This window comes from Terrapene carolina, unplaced genomic scaffold, assembly GCF_002925995.2.
Source record: "Terrapene carolina triunguis isolate 2854851 unplaced genomic scaffold, T_m_triunguis-2.0 Scaffold89, whole genome shotgun sequence".
In the NCBI taxonomy this organism is placed as follows: Eukaryota; Metazoa; Chordata; order Testudines; family Emydidae; genus Terrapene; species Terrapene triunguis.
The window spans coordinates 6393759-6411057 of record NW_020664440.1 but is presented as its reverse complement, the minus strand read 5'-3'; the positions used below and the strand labels follow the sequence as shown (position 1 = coordinate 6411057).

Genomic DNA, 17299 nt, shown 5'->3' with positions numbered 1-17299 from the left:
AGGGCAGAAAATTCTTTTATTTAAAAGAATTAAAATGAAACTATTCCATCAGAAAGTAAGAGTAATACTTTCCTATATGGTATTCTCTTTTGTTTGCTCTGTGTGTATGTCTGTGTGTATGTGCACACAACAGTGGCAAGACACAGCTGAAGACACAATAGATACAGACAAACATTGCTATCAGTTTTCTATTATAATAATAGCATTAATGGTTTCCAGGCATTTAGTCTGTCTGGCTTGCCGCAAAACATCAATTGCTTCAGCCAGTCGTTAATTTCTAGTAAACGTCCAAACCAGAGGTCATTAGTGCTTAAATAATAATTTGTATATATTCTTATTTTTACTATCACATTTTTAATCTATTAAGATGTTTGCCTTTGCAAAACCCATAAAAGTAGTCAGTCAGTGTTCATCATATCCGTTCATAGTAAACTCGTGTTTCACCCTTAGAACTAAAATAGCCCATAACTATTATTAAAGATAGTCCTATTTAGTTGCTGCTTAGTGCTTTCTTACAACCACAACAGATGTTCAAGTTGAAGAAAAGCCTTGTATGTACTTTCCCATTTTCTTTATTTATAAAAAGTTGTGTTGATCATGCTTAATGTATACTTAAAGCTGTTGTTAATTTCTTTAAAGGAAGAGTTTGCAAGGAACCAAATAGACTGTAAAATAAAGAATATAACTGAAGAAAAAGTTTATCTACTATGGAGCTATTTAATGTGGGGTGTGTGTGTGTATGTAATATATATATGACTGTGCATTTGACTTTAAATCCATTGTGATCTTTTCGAAAAGTTGTAACACTTTGAGGTTGGAGGACCTACAAGTTTGCTAATGGGTGAAATGATTTGTTGGGGTCACTACAACTGTATAGATCATGAAAACCACCCTCGTAACTGACATCTTTATGGATGGGGCAGTTAAAATGAGCATGGAACACAAACTGTTCTCCTACCTCTAGAAGTGGTTTCCACAACCCATAACTTAAGACACCTTGACATTATTGCGTGGGGAAGCTTGCACTGCCATCACCCACGCCTGGACTTTGGAAAAATGTGAATTGGGCCCTAGTCCTGCTTTCCAAAACTTCTGTTGATTACTATGGAAGCAGAATCAGGGCCTTGGTACATAATTATGAAAGAATGTTGCACTTTTAGGTGACATTACATATGCGGTGGTGAATTTCTGAATTAAAAAGGACCATTCAGTATCCGTAATTTGATGATTTTTTTCCCCCCTTCATTTAGTTGTTTGCTTTGATGCCAAGATAAACTTTGACGACAATGCCGAGTTTAGGCAAAAAGAGATATTTGCCATGGATGACAAGTCTGAGAATGAGCCTATGGAAAATGAAGCTGCCAAATATGACTTAAAGTACATAGGACTGGATGGGAACATTGCTTGCTTTGGTAAGAAAACCAATCTGTCTTCGTCAGTTATCTTGGAGTAACCAATTAACAATTCAGAGTTTTCAATATCAATTGACTAATCTGTTTCTGTTTACAGTCATTTACAGAGAGTATTATCGGAAATATTTACAATTAAGTAATAATCTAAATACATAAAATTACTCACATGCTTAAGTGTTTTCAGCATCCGGTCCTATTTTATTACCAGTGAACTCTTTAAAGTGACACCACCAATTCAAAAATCACATTTCCATCTGATGACACTATATCTACTGTTACAAGTGACCCCTAAGATTGTTAGCTTATTGGTTGATTGTTAGTCATATAGTGAGTATTATTCTGACAGAAAGATATTAAAGACAAATCTATGCTTTCTCAATTTGTAAAATTTGCTTGATTTGTGTATTTTGATTTTCATTCTATTTTTTGACAGCACTTTGAGTGAATAGTCCTTTTTATTGTTTTGCTGATGTCGCCTGCACTTCCCCAAATTCTGTAAGAAGGTAATAGTAGTAATAGGTACTACCAATAGCAAACATGAAGCTGAAATTGAAGGGGCAGCAGGCAGGAGTGTGCACATAGTTTAAAAATGGGGTGAAGTTGATATGTAAGTCTGTGCATGTTTAGCGCTGCTATTTTCAGGTTAGCCCGGATGACCCTTCTAAATATCAACAATGGGTGCAGGGGGGAAAAAAGAATTATTTAAAAAAATCAGAAAATACTATTTAAAAGGCTTTAAAAAACAAAAACAAACTGGATTTAAACTTTGGTTTCTCACAATGTAAATTTGGCTCCCTTGACATCTCAATATTTCTCATGTCAAACAGTAATTGATAAATCTTGCATTATGTTGAAACCTTTGTTTTAACTGAAATTCCTTTTTTCATAGAAGTAAAATAGGTAAAAATTTAAATAATTATGTAAAACATTTTCAGTTCCATGTAAATTGTTTAAGCCAGAACATTTTATTCTGAAAAGAACTGACTTCATCATTTTGATCCGAATTAGCTAAAATGGTTTATCCTCCAGAGATGAAGGAGGGGTATATGGATGTAATATAACTTTTGTTACCGCCCACAGATTATAGTGCTTAGATTTATGCTCTACCCACTTATTTGAAAGATCCTCAGGTTGCAGTAGAACTCATTCATTGCATTGAAACTGCATTGGTCTTAATCTTTTAAAGGAACTAACATTAAAAAAAAACGTGGAGCTCATTAAACTATCAGTATCATCGTATTCAGTGCCTGAGACCTCATCCTTATGGTTCTATTCTGTACAGTAGAAACCTGCATACAATTACATGTGATATAAAAAGACTTACTTTGTACAGAAGCAATAACTTTAATGTACCAAACCATTCTGATTCATCTCACCCGGATGAGTTAATGTCCTTGCAACACTAGCAGCATGTAAAGTAGCAAGGATATGGGATCCCAGTGTGTCTAAACACATTTTAATAGAAGAAAGCATTACCCTGTTTGAACATCGTGTAAGAATTTTCATGATTTGAACACATTTGTTAAAATGAATATTCAGTTTTAAAATATTTTGTAATGCAGTATTAGTCTTACCAAGGTTAATGAAATTAGACATGGTTTGTAAGTGTGGCAGGGGAATTACAGGATCAGTAATAAGTGAAGGATACTTTACTTTGGGTTTCTGCTGGGCTAAGAATAATTTTTCTCCTTTACTCTGAGGGGGATATTTATGTACGGTTACATGTGTGGTGCGTAATCCTCTTTAATTATTATGAAATCCCTTTTCTCAGAAGTTTTGGGGGGTTTTTTGTACAGAACACTCTTCATATGATTTTGTCCATTTATGTCAATTAAGTCACTCCTGAAAAATTCAGGTGCTGGCCTAATTTCAAACAAATCAAGTGGAGCCGGAAAGAAGTGAAGTTTTAGGACTAGTCCTTGCCTTGAACTGATGTGCCATAGTTAAATCACATTTCACAAGTCTGAATTCCCTTTTGTAAAATATCAGCCTCTGACTCTTACAATTACAGTGAATGGAGCTGGTCTTGCTATGGCAACCTGTGATATCATTTCCCTTAATGGTGGAAAGCCAGCCAACTTCCTGGATCTTGGTGGAGGTGTGAAGGAAGCACAAGTCTATCAGGCATTCAAATTGCTCACTGCTGATCCTAAGGTAAAAGAATTGTTTTTTGTACAGAATGTTTCCTAATGCACTAATATAAGGACATTTGTCTATCAAAATCAGTAATATGCTGAATAAATATAAACGATGATCTTGTGAACGCTTGAGGATAACTTACTAGAAGGATGGTCTAAAACAGTGGTTTTCAGTCTGTGGTCTGCAGACCCTTGTGGTCCACAGACTGTCTAAGCTTTCCAAAGCGGTTTGCACCTCCATTTGACATTTTTTAGGGGTCTGCAAATGAACAAAGGTTGGAAACCACTGGTCTATGAGACGGGATGGTCATATAGTTAAGGTACTGGACTGGGATTCGTAAGACCTGGGTTCAATTCCTAACTCAGTCACCAACCTTCTGTGTGACCCTGGACAAGTCGTTTAATCTCTCTGTGCCTCAGGTCCCCATCTATAAAATGGGAGGAATAAAATTCCACTCGTCTGACTTATCAAAGGGCAGGTGCTCCATTATCATGTGTTTGTACAGCACCTAGCACAGTTGGGGATCTCTAGGCACTGCTATAATACAAACAATTGGCCGAGCTTGTGAAGGCCTTACACTCTCCTCAAGGGCATTTCCCTGTTGATCTCTCTCTCTATAAAACTATTGCTTTTGGATGCCACATCTGAATTTTGGAATCGATCAGGGAATGTTCTAGGCATCTTTAGCCAGAACCTTATTTCTTTTTTGGGGGGGGGGGGGGGGGGTAAATCAGAAAACCAGAAGGGGCATAATGGGGAACCCACAAAGCCCCTGCCAGCACACGAGCACCGCCATAGCCTCGAGAGTCTCTGCAGTTGTCTGTAGATCAAACAACTGATCAATGGCACTTAGTAATGCCTTCTAGCAAAACAATTCCCCATCTCATCCCTGCTCATCCTTCCAATGGAATTTAACATATTGGCACCCAGAAGGACCTATCTCCCAGAAATAAAGAAGAAGGATAGTTGGGGCAGGGTAGAAATGGAGGGAGGGGGGTCATGGAAGTATGCACACAGTCCCTGACATGGTGGGGGCCCAGATTGGGAGACCATAGTGTGGGGGAATGAGGCATACAGAAGCCCTAGCATGGTGGGAATGTGGGAGGCAGACAGAGCTTCTGGCATAGGGGAATTAGGGTTCACACAGAGACCCTGCCATGGGAGAATGGGGCACCCTGCTATGAGTGAAGAATGGAATGAGAAGGCACACAGAACCTGTGGTGTCACTATGACAGTCAAGGTCCACCCCACGGGGGGAATGGGGGTCTGAACCCCAAAGAATGAGCAATTGATACAACTGGTACTTTACAGTTGTATTGTGTATAAACTATGTCAAGTGAGGTCTTTTATGAAAGCTTGTCATGTTCTGAACTTGATTGTCATAATGAGTTTATGTATTTGTGTGCGCATAGAGCTGTGCTTGGGACCGGAAGGGCTGTGGGGGCCACCCTGCAAGGAGTAAGTAGGCTGGTGGAAGCCGGGTGAGACCTTTGTGCTTGTGGGCTGGCTACTGGTGTCAGGGCTCAGAGCCACAGCAGCACAGCATTAAGGCCTCCAAGAGCAGGCAGTGACAGAACCCTTTACTGGCCTGGGTGAAGCCCAAAACGTCTCAGTGGGGTGGGGAAAGATTGGGGGGACCTTGTTATGGGAGGAAAGAGGAGAGTGGGAACCCTGGAATCAGGGAAGTGGGAACAGGAGTGTACACACAGCTGATGGTATGGGGAGCGATCGTAGGAAGAAAGGAGATAGTGGGGTACACAGAACCCCTGGCAGAGGGGAGATTGGGAGGAGTTGTAGGGAGTCATGAAAAAGAGGGGATGGGAGGGTGACCCATAGGGAGCTTGTGGGGCAGGGGAATGGATGAATGCAAGGAGCCCCTGGTGTGTGCAAAAAGTTAGGCCTACGTAAACTACAGAGTGTGTGACTCTCCCTCCCTCCCCCAGTAATATTAATAACAAAAATTAGAAGGATAAAGAAATTGTTTATATTCTCATGGCAGATGGGCTCCGACGTTTCGCCAGTAGAGGCCTAAGTTCAGGTTATTCCCCAAGGTTACAAATGAAGGAAGTGGATTGTCCCTTTTGACCTAGTCCGGGTTGGGGATTTTACAATCCATGGCACACATCAGCTTGATGGATAGGTCTGTGCTTGAAAGAACACACAAGTAGAAAAGCAAGGGTGCTGCAAGTCAGGGTGGGGAGAGGTGGGGAGCAGGTGCTGGCAGAATTATCTGGTGGGAGATTTGAACAGTTATCTGCACTATGCCTGAGACTGGTCAGCACTATTAGATCCTCCCTCACTTTTATGAGTACTAGAGTCACAGATTTAAAAAAAAAAAAAAGGAAAAGGGTTTGACATTTGTCTGTATTATTCAGAGATGGGTATTTAATACGGTAATCAAGGGCTGAATAGAAGTAGAGATTTGGGGACTAAATTGCATTGCAACATAGAGACTCACAGATAAGTATGGTGTGGTCTTACCTCAACAACGTACTGCAGCGATGATTATGGAATAAAGTAGGATGTGCTCTCACGCTATGATTGTGACTGCAGATTTCCTAGGTGCTCTGCATGTGCTGATTTTGATGAAACATGTATCCAGTTTAATTAATTAATATTATTCATAGGCATTTCTGTACCTCTCGTTAATATCTGACTATCACCATCCTACTCCAGATCTTCACTCTGTTTTCAGTGGGGATAACTGGCATAACTCAATGGATCTATGCCATTTTACCATGTGAGCGTCTAGCCCAAGATGTACAAGTCACCAGCCTGAATGCTCCATAGCTCATGTCTCTATTTTTCTATTTCATTTTTTCCTTTCTTCATTTCATTTGCTTAGCCTTCTCCTCTTTGTCCCTTTATCTTTCTTTTTTTATATTTTTACATACATATTTTGTGTATTGTCTCTCTGCCTCTCTTTTCACTGAATGGATTTTCTTATTTTGTAGGCCTTTTCCTGTTTTGTTTTATTTCTCTCTCCCTTTGTTCTCTCATTCACTTTCTGACTATTTCCCTTTGCTTCCCACTCCTTTCTAGCATGTCTGCTTAGTATCCCAGTGGGCAAGTACTTTTTCTAAAATAGTTTTCAGTAGGACACTTATCTGCCATAGGGCATTTAACTAATAGGAATGTCAGACGCTCTAACGCATAAGTACAAGGGGTGGTTTTGGCTTTGTCCACTTTAGATTTTGAATCTTATAGAAATTATTGCTCATCATCCATTTTTAAGTAATTAACCTCAGTTCCTTTGACTCTGTCCCTGCACACCAGTCAACGTTCCCCAGCTTTTATGTTTTAGTCACCTAGAGGGGCTTTGTCTGGTTTCAGTGAGGCACTTCTGAACTACCTCTCTTCAGCCCTGTGATTTCACTGATTTCGCTTTATCCTTTTGGCTCCATGGCCATCAGTGACACTGTTTCAAGTCAGCATGATATCAGCTGAAATTCAGCTTTCATTTTCAGCAGTAATTTATGAAGAAAATGTGTGGGATTCAATTGGGATTTCGGAGGACATATAGCGGTGTATCAGTCTCCTATTAAACACAGGGTACACAGCAAAGAAAAACACATGGCTGGCCCGTGCCAGCCGAATCGGGTTCGCGGGACTTGGGCTGTGGGGCTGTTTCATTGCTGGGTAGACTTCCTCGCACAATCCTAGAGCCCGGGCTCCAGCCCTGAAGCCTACACAGCAATGAAAGACCCTCGCAGCCTGAGCCCTGTGATCCCAAGTTGGCTGGCACGGGGCGGCTGCAGGTGTCTGGTTGCTGTGTAGACGTATCCACAGGCAAAAACCAACTGTACCAGGTTTGGACAAACTAGAGGCTAAACTCATGATGTATGTGTGACCATCCTTATTGCTGTGCATCTTATGGTCACAGAGAAGCTTATTGCCAATTTAAAAATAAACATTTTATATTTTTTTCTTTTCAGTAAACAAATGGCAGTTTAATATCGGGTCCTTCCTCAATCTGAATACTATTTTCTGCATTGACAGGGAGATGGAAAAGATAATCTAATGAGCCTTTTCCATTTCTTAACTAATATTGAGCTTTGATCCCCATGGGTTATGATGTTTAGTGTAGTATTTGGAGTCAGTAGTCAGTTATTAATTACCCTGCAACCTTTAACCTGTTTCCTACCGTATCCAAGAAAAGAAAAATTTGCTCTTGGGAGTTTCCAGGGCTATTAAAGATGGCAAATATCTTCAAAACAGGTAGAGCCTCTGAGAATTATATAAACCACAAGGTCCCCTGAGGGCAGCTGACTACAATATATAGTTCTGAACTTTTAGCTGGGGACTCTACAAGAAATTAAGTCTTCCAGAAAATGATCAAATATACTTTAAAACAGGACTCTCTCTTTAAATGTCTTTAAAGTGTATATTTGTTATAAAGTATTGGGGAAGGAAGTGGGTAGTGCAAAGCTGAGGACATTCTGTTTGAGGAGAAGTTCATGATGTTCTTGTAGTTTGACAGTTTTCCTAAGTCTGACTGTTAATGGCAGCATTTAAGAAAAGAAATTAGTAACGTTTCTTGGAAAACACCAACCCTGGTTTTTAAAATGGAAATACCACCTTTAAAATTTGAGTCTTATTTGAGCTTTTCATCCTATTCTGACCTTGTTTGCTGTCTTCCAGCTAGTCAGTGCTGCATATATCAGATTGGCTGTAGAAGTGGTGCTGAATGTTTTTTTTTTTTTCCCTAGCAGCCCAAAATCTGGCCATGTTTTTCTTCCTGTGATCCCACTTGCCTGTCTCCTTTGCACAAATTCCCGGGGTGCCTCTGCCTTGGCAGGAGTTGAGCTCTCTTCCCTTTCCTGTGGCTACCTGCAGGAAGAAGGGAGAGTTCTGGTCTCTGTCCTCATTTTCCAAGCTGCTGGGAGGCATCAGTGGGATTTCATTGCTTTTCTTTCTCACACAATAAGGTGGAAAAGAAGTTGCAGTCTTTAGTGCCACAGCAGTGCTAAGGGGCTTGTTCGACACCCTCAGATGAGCGGAGTGCAGTGCTGATCAGCAAACCCCTGGTAGAGTGCTGATCAGTGAGCAGTTACTTGTTCTCACCAAATTCTTCTTTTGTCCTCACTGGTGTTGAAAAACACTGACCTATTGATTAGTTGTATTACTGTACTTTCTTGGAGCCCTGGTGATGGACCCAATGTACCTGAAAGTCTAAAAGCTATTGACAGGGTAGGAACAGTGGTCGACTGGTTTAGGGCGCTGGACTGGAACTCAGGAAAGCTGGGTTCAGTTCCCAGCCCAGACACAGACTTGATGTGCGACTTTGGGAAAGTCACTTTAATCTACCTTGTGCCTCAGTTCCCAGCCTGTAAAATGGAGATATTCCCCCCCTTACACAGGAAGGATAAAATACAATCCGATATTAAAGTGAAGAAGCTTGTATAAGTAGACAGATGCAAAGTCACCTTAAAGAAATGATAAGCAATTCTGTTTTACCATTGACTGACCTCCAGCACTGACCTGAACAGTGGAATCTAAATGCAATGAAAAGTAGTAACTTCACTGAAAAGAGGGACTAAAATTTATCTCTTTCAACAACTGAAGCTCCAATTGTTTTAAATGGTGTCATTGACAATGGCAGTATTTAATCCAATCAGCAAGTGTTTACTTGTCATATATGCAAAACATTATATTGCCTAACAAATATTTTTCAAGCAAAATATTATATATTGACATCTGTTAACTCATATAAAGGGAATAATTAATGCCAAACCCAAGAGAAGCTTAATTTGTTTTTCCTTCAGCCATTCCTTAGTCCAAACAGATTATTGTTTTATGAATATGAAATAAGCATTCTTATTCCTATCACTGCTGTTTGCTTATGTCAGATGCATCTCTCTGTCCACTCAGTGAAGGAAAAATAATGGCATTGATGTGCCTTGACATTCAGTTGTGTGTGAAGCGGAGGTCTTGTGGTTTTTCATTTTCTCAACATCTGAGGCACTGAACAGAATTCAGAAGAAGAGTATCATTAAATATTTTGCAATTCACTTATTTTCCAGCTGTGCTTCGTGTTCAAATAATACAGGTTATCCTTGCTTATTATAGAAGACATATTTGCCATCAGTTTATCATTTGGGCTTGAGGGATTCTGAATATTAGTTGTCTTAAAGTTGCGGCCCATTATGTAGTAGCAGAAGGGAGTTGTTGTTTTGTACTACCATAGCAGAGGTTTGAGTTTATTAAGAGATTTTGGGCTCAGGGGGAGAGAAAGTAAAGTGAAACTTCACACTTCCACCAGGAAATTGTTTAATTTACTTGGTCTTTATCTTGTGGGAGTGTATGAGTTCAGTTCATAAAACTCAGCGTTCCCAGGCTGAGTAACTGCAGCAAGTCAGGAGGGGCACAGTTGTTTCCTGGACTAGTATGTGAGAGTAGAGCAGCCTGGTCAATCAAACACATACAGACACTTGCTCAAGGGTGTTGTTTCTGAAGTCATAGTTCCTCCCATCAGCCCAGTTGCTAACTATATTTTACCATAAAGGTGTGGCTTTACTATATGGCTGACTATGTGAAAATGTCGCTTTCAGACTCAGGAGTTTTGTGCCTTGTGTGTATTCAAAATTCTAGATTAATGATAAACATAAAGTTTTTACAGTTGTGTTAACTCTCACTTCTGCAGAGCCCAAAGAGTTTTGGGAGAGTGAGTTGGGTTGTTTTCCTCCTTATGCCTCTTCAAAAGATCTTTCTACTAAGTTTGACTCAGTTGTGGCTGTCAGGTCCACTGAGGGCACGGGGATCACACAAGTTCTTTGTGGGGCAGAGACTGTCTTTTTGTTCTGTTTTTGTACCGCACCGAGCACAATGGGGGTCCTGGTCTGACTGGGCTCCTAGGCACTACGGTCATACAATAACATTATCGAAGGGCAGCGGGTTTGTACAAGGGTCACTAAAAGTTGAATTTAACCTGCAGCACATTGTAATCCTGGTAGTGAGGTGTGCGGAGAAAGGAACCCAGCTGGACAGTGAGTAAGGCTAGGTCTACACTACGGGGGGGGAGGGGGGGTCGACCTAAGATACGCAACTTCAGCTACGTGAATAGCGTAGCTGAAGTGGCGTATTTTAGGTCGACTTACCTGGCGGTGAGAATGGCGGCGAGTCGACCGCTGCCGCGCCGTCGTCGACGCTGCTTCCGCCTCTTGCCGCGATGGATTTCCGGAGTCGACGGCAGAGCCATCGGGGATCGATTTTATCGCGTCTTCACTAGACGCGATAAGTCGATCCCCAATAGATCGATTGCTACCCGCCGATGCGGCGGGTAGTGAAGACGTGCCCTAAGACTTGCAGTGCAGTGAATGCCCAGGGCCAGATCAGTGTGTTATATCATGGACCAAAGAGGGAACACTGTACACAAAACTAAGTGATTGGGCAACAAAATGGCAAATGAAATTTAATGTGGATAAATGTAAAGTAATGCACATTGGAAAAAATAACCCCAACTATACATCCAATATGATGGGGGCTAATTTAGCTACAACTAATCAGGAAAAAGATCTTGGAATCATCGTGGATAGTTCTCTGAAGGCGTCTACGCAGTGTGCAGTGGCAGTCAAAAAAGCAAACAGGATGTTAGTAATCATTAAAAAGGGGATAGAGAATAAGACGGAGAATATCTTATTGCCCTTATAGAAATCTATGGTACGCCCACATCTTGAACTCTGCGTACAGATGTGGTCTCCTCATCTCAAAAAAGATATACTGGCATTAGAAAAGGTTCAGAGAAGGGCAACTAAAATGATTAGGGGTTTGGAACGGGTCCCTTATGAGGAGAGATTAGAGGCTAGGACTTTTCAGCTTGGAAAAGAGGCGACTAAGGGGGATATGATAGAGGTATATAAAATCATGAGTGGTGTGGAGAAAGTGAATAAGGAAAAGTTATTTACTTGTTCCCATAATATAAGAACTAGGGGCCACCAAATGAAATTAATGGGCAGCAGGTTTAAAACAAATAAAAGGAAGTTCTTCACACAGCACACAGTCAACTTGTGGAACTCCTTGCCTGAGGAGGTTGTGAAGGCTAGGACTATAACAGCGTTTAAAGGAGAACTGGATAAATTCATGGAGGTTAAGTCCATTAATGGCTATTAGCCACGATGGGTAAGGAATAGTGTCTCTAGCCTCTGTTTGTCAGAGGGTGGAGCTGGATGGCAGGAGAGAGATCACTTGATCATTACCTGTTAGGTTCACTCACTCTGGGGCACCTGGGATTGGCCACTGTCGGTAGACAGGATACTGGGCTGGATGGACCTTTGGTCTGACCCAGTACGGCCATTCTTATGTACATTTGCTCATCCCATGACACCCAATGAAGCTCTGAAGCATGGCTATTTATATTGCTTCCACTGTTCTTCCCCGCTGCTAAGAGTGGGGGAGTCAAGGCCAAGCTGCTATTCCTCCCAGAGTTCTGCAGCGGCCATAGGAATAAAGGAGAATCAACAAACTGTTGGGGACTGGAGCTTTTGAACAGCTTTGTCTTTGCTCTTCAGCAGCATCTCTTTGGAATAAATAATCTTTAAAATCTGCGGGTGGAAGATGGTATGTAAAGTTTAAAACAAAGAAGACTACATTAACCAGGGGCCCATTATAGGCATAGAGCAGGGAGGTAGAAGACTAGCCTGTTGGTCAATTTCTGTATTTAAGTAACTGACTGATTACTGGTAGTTGAGTTTTCTAAAGTTGTAAGGATGTCAGACTTTTGAGCATTAGGATCAGATGACCTTCCTGGCTCCCTCAGCTACCAGTGTCAATGTGTATACAGTGAAGTTGAAATGAAATGTAAATAGCACTCAGGTACAGACGTATTACAGCATGCTAGCATCGGATTTGTTTGAATTGTCAGATTGCATGTCATTTCGGATAATGTAGAGAGAACCATATTCTTATATAGTCATTAGAAACCCTTTTGCTTTCTCATTCAAATATCATACATCCTTTACACACCTCATTACCCCGCTCTTCTTTGCCCAGCAGGCAAAGTGTTTTCTTTATGCCTTGCGTGTTTTCCCGCAAGTGAGTGAAGCATGGGACGAATTTTTAAGTCCTTGAAAAGCTATTGTTGGAGAACTGTTGTAGTGAAAAATGTCCATGATGTACTGGCTGTATGCTAAAAACGGTGGATTTCTTTGAGAGGAAGCAATGCCTAGTCACTGAACTCGACTGGGAGCCAGGGCATTCTGATGTGGACTCTGACTCTGACTTTGTCCTGCGGCAAATACCTGGGCTTGAATTTTTAAAAATGTCCCCTAATGTTGGGCATCTGTAAAATGTGGGTTATAATACTCATCTACCTCATGGGGAAGCTGGGCATTAATTAAAGGTTTATGCAGTACATAACAGATGTAAAGTGCTATAGAAGTGACATTCTTTCAGTATGGCCTCCTTTCTTTTTGCAAAGCCACATCCTAACAGGGACTGTACACTTAGCGTTGCTTTTGTATGAGCCAAATGACTGACAAATAAATAAATAAATTGCAATTCAAAATTGAGAGGTGCCCTGATTATGTTTTTGACATCAAAGTCAGGCAGTTTCAAGCTAGTAAATTATGTAAATATCATATGCTTCAGCAACTAGATCTAATTATGTCAACCTACTATTATTATTTTTCTCTTATGGTAGTGCCTGAGGCCTCAGTTGAACTCAGGGACCCATTCTACTAGGCACTGTGCAAAAACCTAGTGAGAGACCATCCCTCCCCTGAAGAGATTACGGTCAAAGTAGACAACAGAGACAGAGGGTGGGATGGGAAACAGAGATGAAAACAACTTGCCCCAAGGTCAAGGGTAAGTGGCTGAGCTGAGGATAGAACCCAGGTCTCCTGACTCTTCAGACCCTTAGACCACAGCCCCTCAGATTAATGTACAACCCCTCGATGTTAAAATATTTCTGTTTGAAGACAGGGCTATGATTGTTGTCTACGATGAAGCAACCAAATTTAAACAGGTTTTTTTGGGGCAACAATAGAATATTAGGAGGAGAGTCAAATTGCTAAATACTACTTCAGATTTTGTATAATCAGGAATGCTCTCTCTCTCTTCAGGCTTTTGATAGCGTCGGATTCCTATCATAGGGTCATAGTAGTAGAGATGAAGAGGACACAGTAGATCATAGAGGCCCCTTTTAAGATTGGAATAAAGTTGAATAGTGCAGGTCATATTTTTTGCATCAGATTTATGCAAATACCTTATCCTTAATTGAACGCAACGAGGCTTTGCAAGGGTGAAGATGTCCAGATGCCTTCGTGGGCATTAACTTGAGACATACCCATATTTTCATCAGTACTGTATCTGTGAGAAGATGTTTGCAACATAAACTAATAAAATTTGATCAGAGTTTTTTTTAAAAAAAAACCATACATCCTTGTGCTTGTGCAGGCATTATTCTGAAATGACTAGTCATCTTTCACACTACTTAATGTATGTGAAGCGCTAGAAAAACAAACTTTAATTTCAAAAAGGATTTTTCTTTTTTAAGAGATTGCCAGCATATTGCCAGTATTTGTGGAAATCTGCAATCTGACTTATGATTTACAAAGATAATTGTATTGAATCGATACATTTATAATGAAAAGTAACTGCATTTTTTAAAAAGGGATATTAGGTAATCCAAATAATTTTATATTAATGGCAAAAAGCTACATTAATGCAGAGTTAATGTTGCTTGGTGATATGTTGGCCCCTTGCAAAACATTGAGTTGGGCAGAACTCAAATGTCTGAAAACCAGGAAATGCACAGTTAATGTTGCCCATGCCCTCTTTCAGCAATGCCCCAATGTGCCCCATTCACATGTACCTTTTCAGACGTTTGAGTTTTACTTAACTCAGCGTTCTGCAAGGGGATGATGTACCACCAAGCAACCTTAACTCTGGGTTAATGTAGGGTTTTTTGCCATTGAATTTCTCTTCTGGTTCAAAAAACTAGGATATGTTGTTGGTAGGAATTAGTAGTCATTTAGGCAGTTGTACACATCATGTCCTGCTATTTGCATACCTACGCAGCCAACCAGCGCCTCCAATCCCCAACACACACACATCAGCTAGGTCCCACCAGCCTGCTTCAATACTTCTCCCCAGCTGTTGTACCAAGCCCCCTTTTCCACCATCTCTCTGAAGTCCTCATTCCCTGGTGTGCAAAAGTTTCTATTGTTGTTACTTCTCCCCCCTCCTATAACCTGATTCACATGTGGTTCCCAGACCGAAGGACAACTGTGTTATAGTGGAATGGTGTTCCTGACTGTGTTTCAGAATGGTTAAAGGGTGGAGTTTGTGGCAGGGCCAGTGAGAGACATTACAGAGAGGGTTTCTGTCCCAACATACTGACAGTTCTATGTTTGAGAGAAAGGTCCTCTGACCCCTGTCCGATCGATATACCCCATCTCCGAGAAATAGTGAAGTGTCATGTTTCTGTGCCATACAGGACACATTTTCTAGTCAGCCATGAACCCTCCAATTTCCCAATTAATGTTTTTCCAACACTTATTAATAGCTTTCATATTGTCGCTGTAGCATTCATGCCATTCGTCAGCCAAATCAGAGAAGACTATCACAGCTCCTGGATGCAAATCTCTGAGTTGGTCCAAATCTGCTCTCATACATCATTTGAGGAGTATACCAGGAAAAAGGCCAAGATCATTTCCACCTGAGTGAATCCCCACAATGTCCAGGACTAGATCACAGTGCATTAACGAATCAGCAAGGTCCATGTGGAGAGTTTCTGTGGCAGGCTAGTTCGTAGTGAATTCACATCTCCGCTTGCCATGAACTAAATGTTCATGTAGACACATTCTGTGCGTGTCAGAATAGGTGTTCTGTTGGTGCTGTGTTGTTCAAGCTGCGAGCAGAATTTGGGTAGCTGTTGCAGCTTCTCAGGAGTCCTCTTGGTAACGTGTCAAAGCATGGCCAATGCTTACCTCCTACGTGAATACAGGGTCAAGAGTGAGTGGGCAGCAGGATACAACAAATAAATGGATATGGCAAGTGCATTATATATCAAGTACAGATTAGAAGCACCACATGTTCTTGCCCAGTTCTTTGTCTGAGGACAGGGCTGGTCGGGGATGTTGGTCTCAAGCCATATCTCATTAAGCGCCCATTGGGGTCTTCGTCTATTATTCATGTCTGTGATGGGGACATAGGACTAACATGACTGCTGAGTTTAGGTATTGAGATTTTTCTTGTTTAAATAATTGAAGTTAAGACCAATCTTGTCAAACATTTGCTAATGATGGAGTCTTTATTTGCTGAACACCTGATAGCAGAACCAATGTATATATACATGTGTATGTCCTCAGTGCTTAGTTAAAGGATATAACATAATGGGCTAATAAATCTCAGAAGTATTTGACTCTTTACTTTATTATACTTTACAAACTGCTTTAGATTTTAAAAGTGTATTTGTCTCGCTTCACAGTGAATAAATATAAGAAGTTAAGAGATTTTTGGGTACCTTAGTTAAATTGGTAATTAATTCCAGTGGGATGAATAATTGATTATGAATCTTATTACAGATAATCCATCTTGCACATTTAGAGGAGGAATGAAACTCTAATCAAATTAAAAGGTCATATTGGTAGGAAATAAAATATAATTAGAACTCGTACTTTACCTGGTTAGTAAAGTTAGTCTGTAGAGAAAACTGCATCTTAATAGCCATTAATTTTAAATGTTTGGCTTGTTCAGGCTGTCAAAAAAGTGATTACATTCTTACATACATCAAAATTAAGAGTTCTGACTACCTCACTTCCATCTGTCTGTCATTGAGATAAACCTAGATGTGGAACTGTCTCTCTCAAATAGTTATTTTCTCATTCAGTCTCGGTAACACAATGCTCTTCTTTGGGCATCAGTGTAGAAATCAGCTGTTTGTTTTTTTGTCATTGTAGGTGCTGTTTCGATAATGCATAAAGGATTGAAAAATAACCATGGATCTTGTCATCTACTATCTAGGTAGCTTTATTTGAAAATGTTGGTCATATTCAAATAGCTAATATTTTTATTCTTTCAAAATACCGTATGTACTCGCTCATAAGTCGGTTCGTTTATAAACCGACCCCCCCCCCCAAGATGGATAAGTAAAAATGGAAATTTTTTTTATAACCCGTTCATAAGCCGATCCTATAATTCAGGGGTCAGCAAACTTTGGCTCCCGGGTCATCAGGATAAGCCGCTGGTGGGCCGAGATGGTTTGCTTACCTCAAGCATCCGCGGGCACGGAGGTAAACCTAAGTAAACAAAGTGTCCCAGCGCACCAGCTGCTTACCCTGACGGGCCGGGACAGCAACTGGTGGGGAAATTTTTTTGGGAGGAGAAGCTGGGAGTCAGGGGAGTAACCTCTGTGACCACCCCCCACATGACCCCACCCTTAGCCTGGGACCCCCACACTCTCCCGATCCCATCCCTTCCCACCTTATCTGGGTAGGGCCAGGGGAGAATGTCTCTGGCCTGGCTGGAGCTGCTCCGGCAGGCTGGGCAGCGCGACTGCAGCCTGCTCCGGCGGGCCAGACCGGGCGGCGGGGCCGCAGCATGTTCCAGCAGGCTGGGCCGGGCGGCACGGCCGCAGCATGCTCCGGCGCCTGGGCGGCGCGGGCACAGCCTGCTCTGGGGTGCGGGGCCGAGCGGCACAGCTGCAGCTGCTTTGGAGGCTGGGGGGAGAGCAGCGTGGCCAGAAGTGGCCCCGCCTCTTCCCTTCTTGCTCTGCTGGCTGTGCTGCCTCTCCTTGCTCCCTCTGTTGT

The 17299-nt window shown here is 41.4% G+C and overlaps 1 protein-coding gene across 1 annotated transcript in view; it reads left to right on the top strand.

Moving 5' to 3' along the window:
- SUCLG2 (succinate-CoA ligase GDP-forming beta subunit) overlaps positions 1-17299 on the top strand; it is a 219919-nt gene that overhangs the window by 121160 nt on the left and 81460 nt on the right. The window contains exons 8-9 of the mRNA XM_026650233.1: positions 1251-1412; positions 3424-3566. Coding sequence (XP_026506018.1) covers positions 1251-1412; positions 3424-3566 — 305 coding nt within the window. The remainder of the gene's footprint in view (positions 1-1250; positions 1413-3423; positions 3567-17299) is intronic.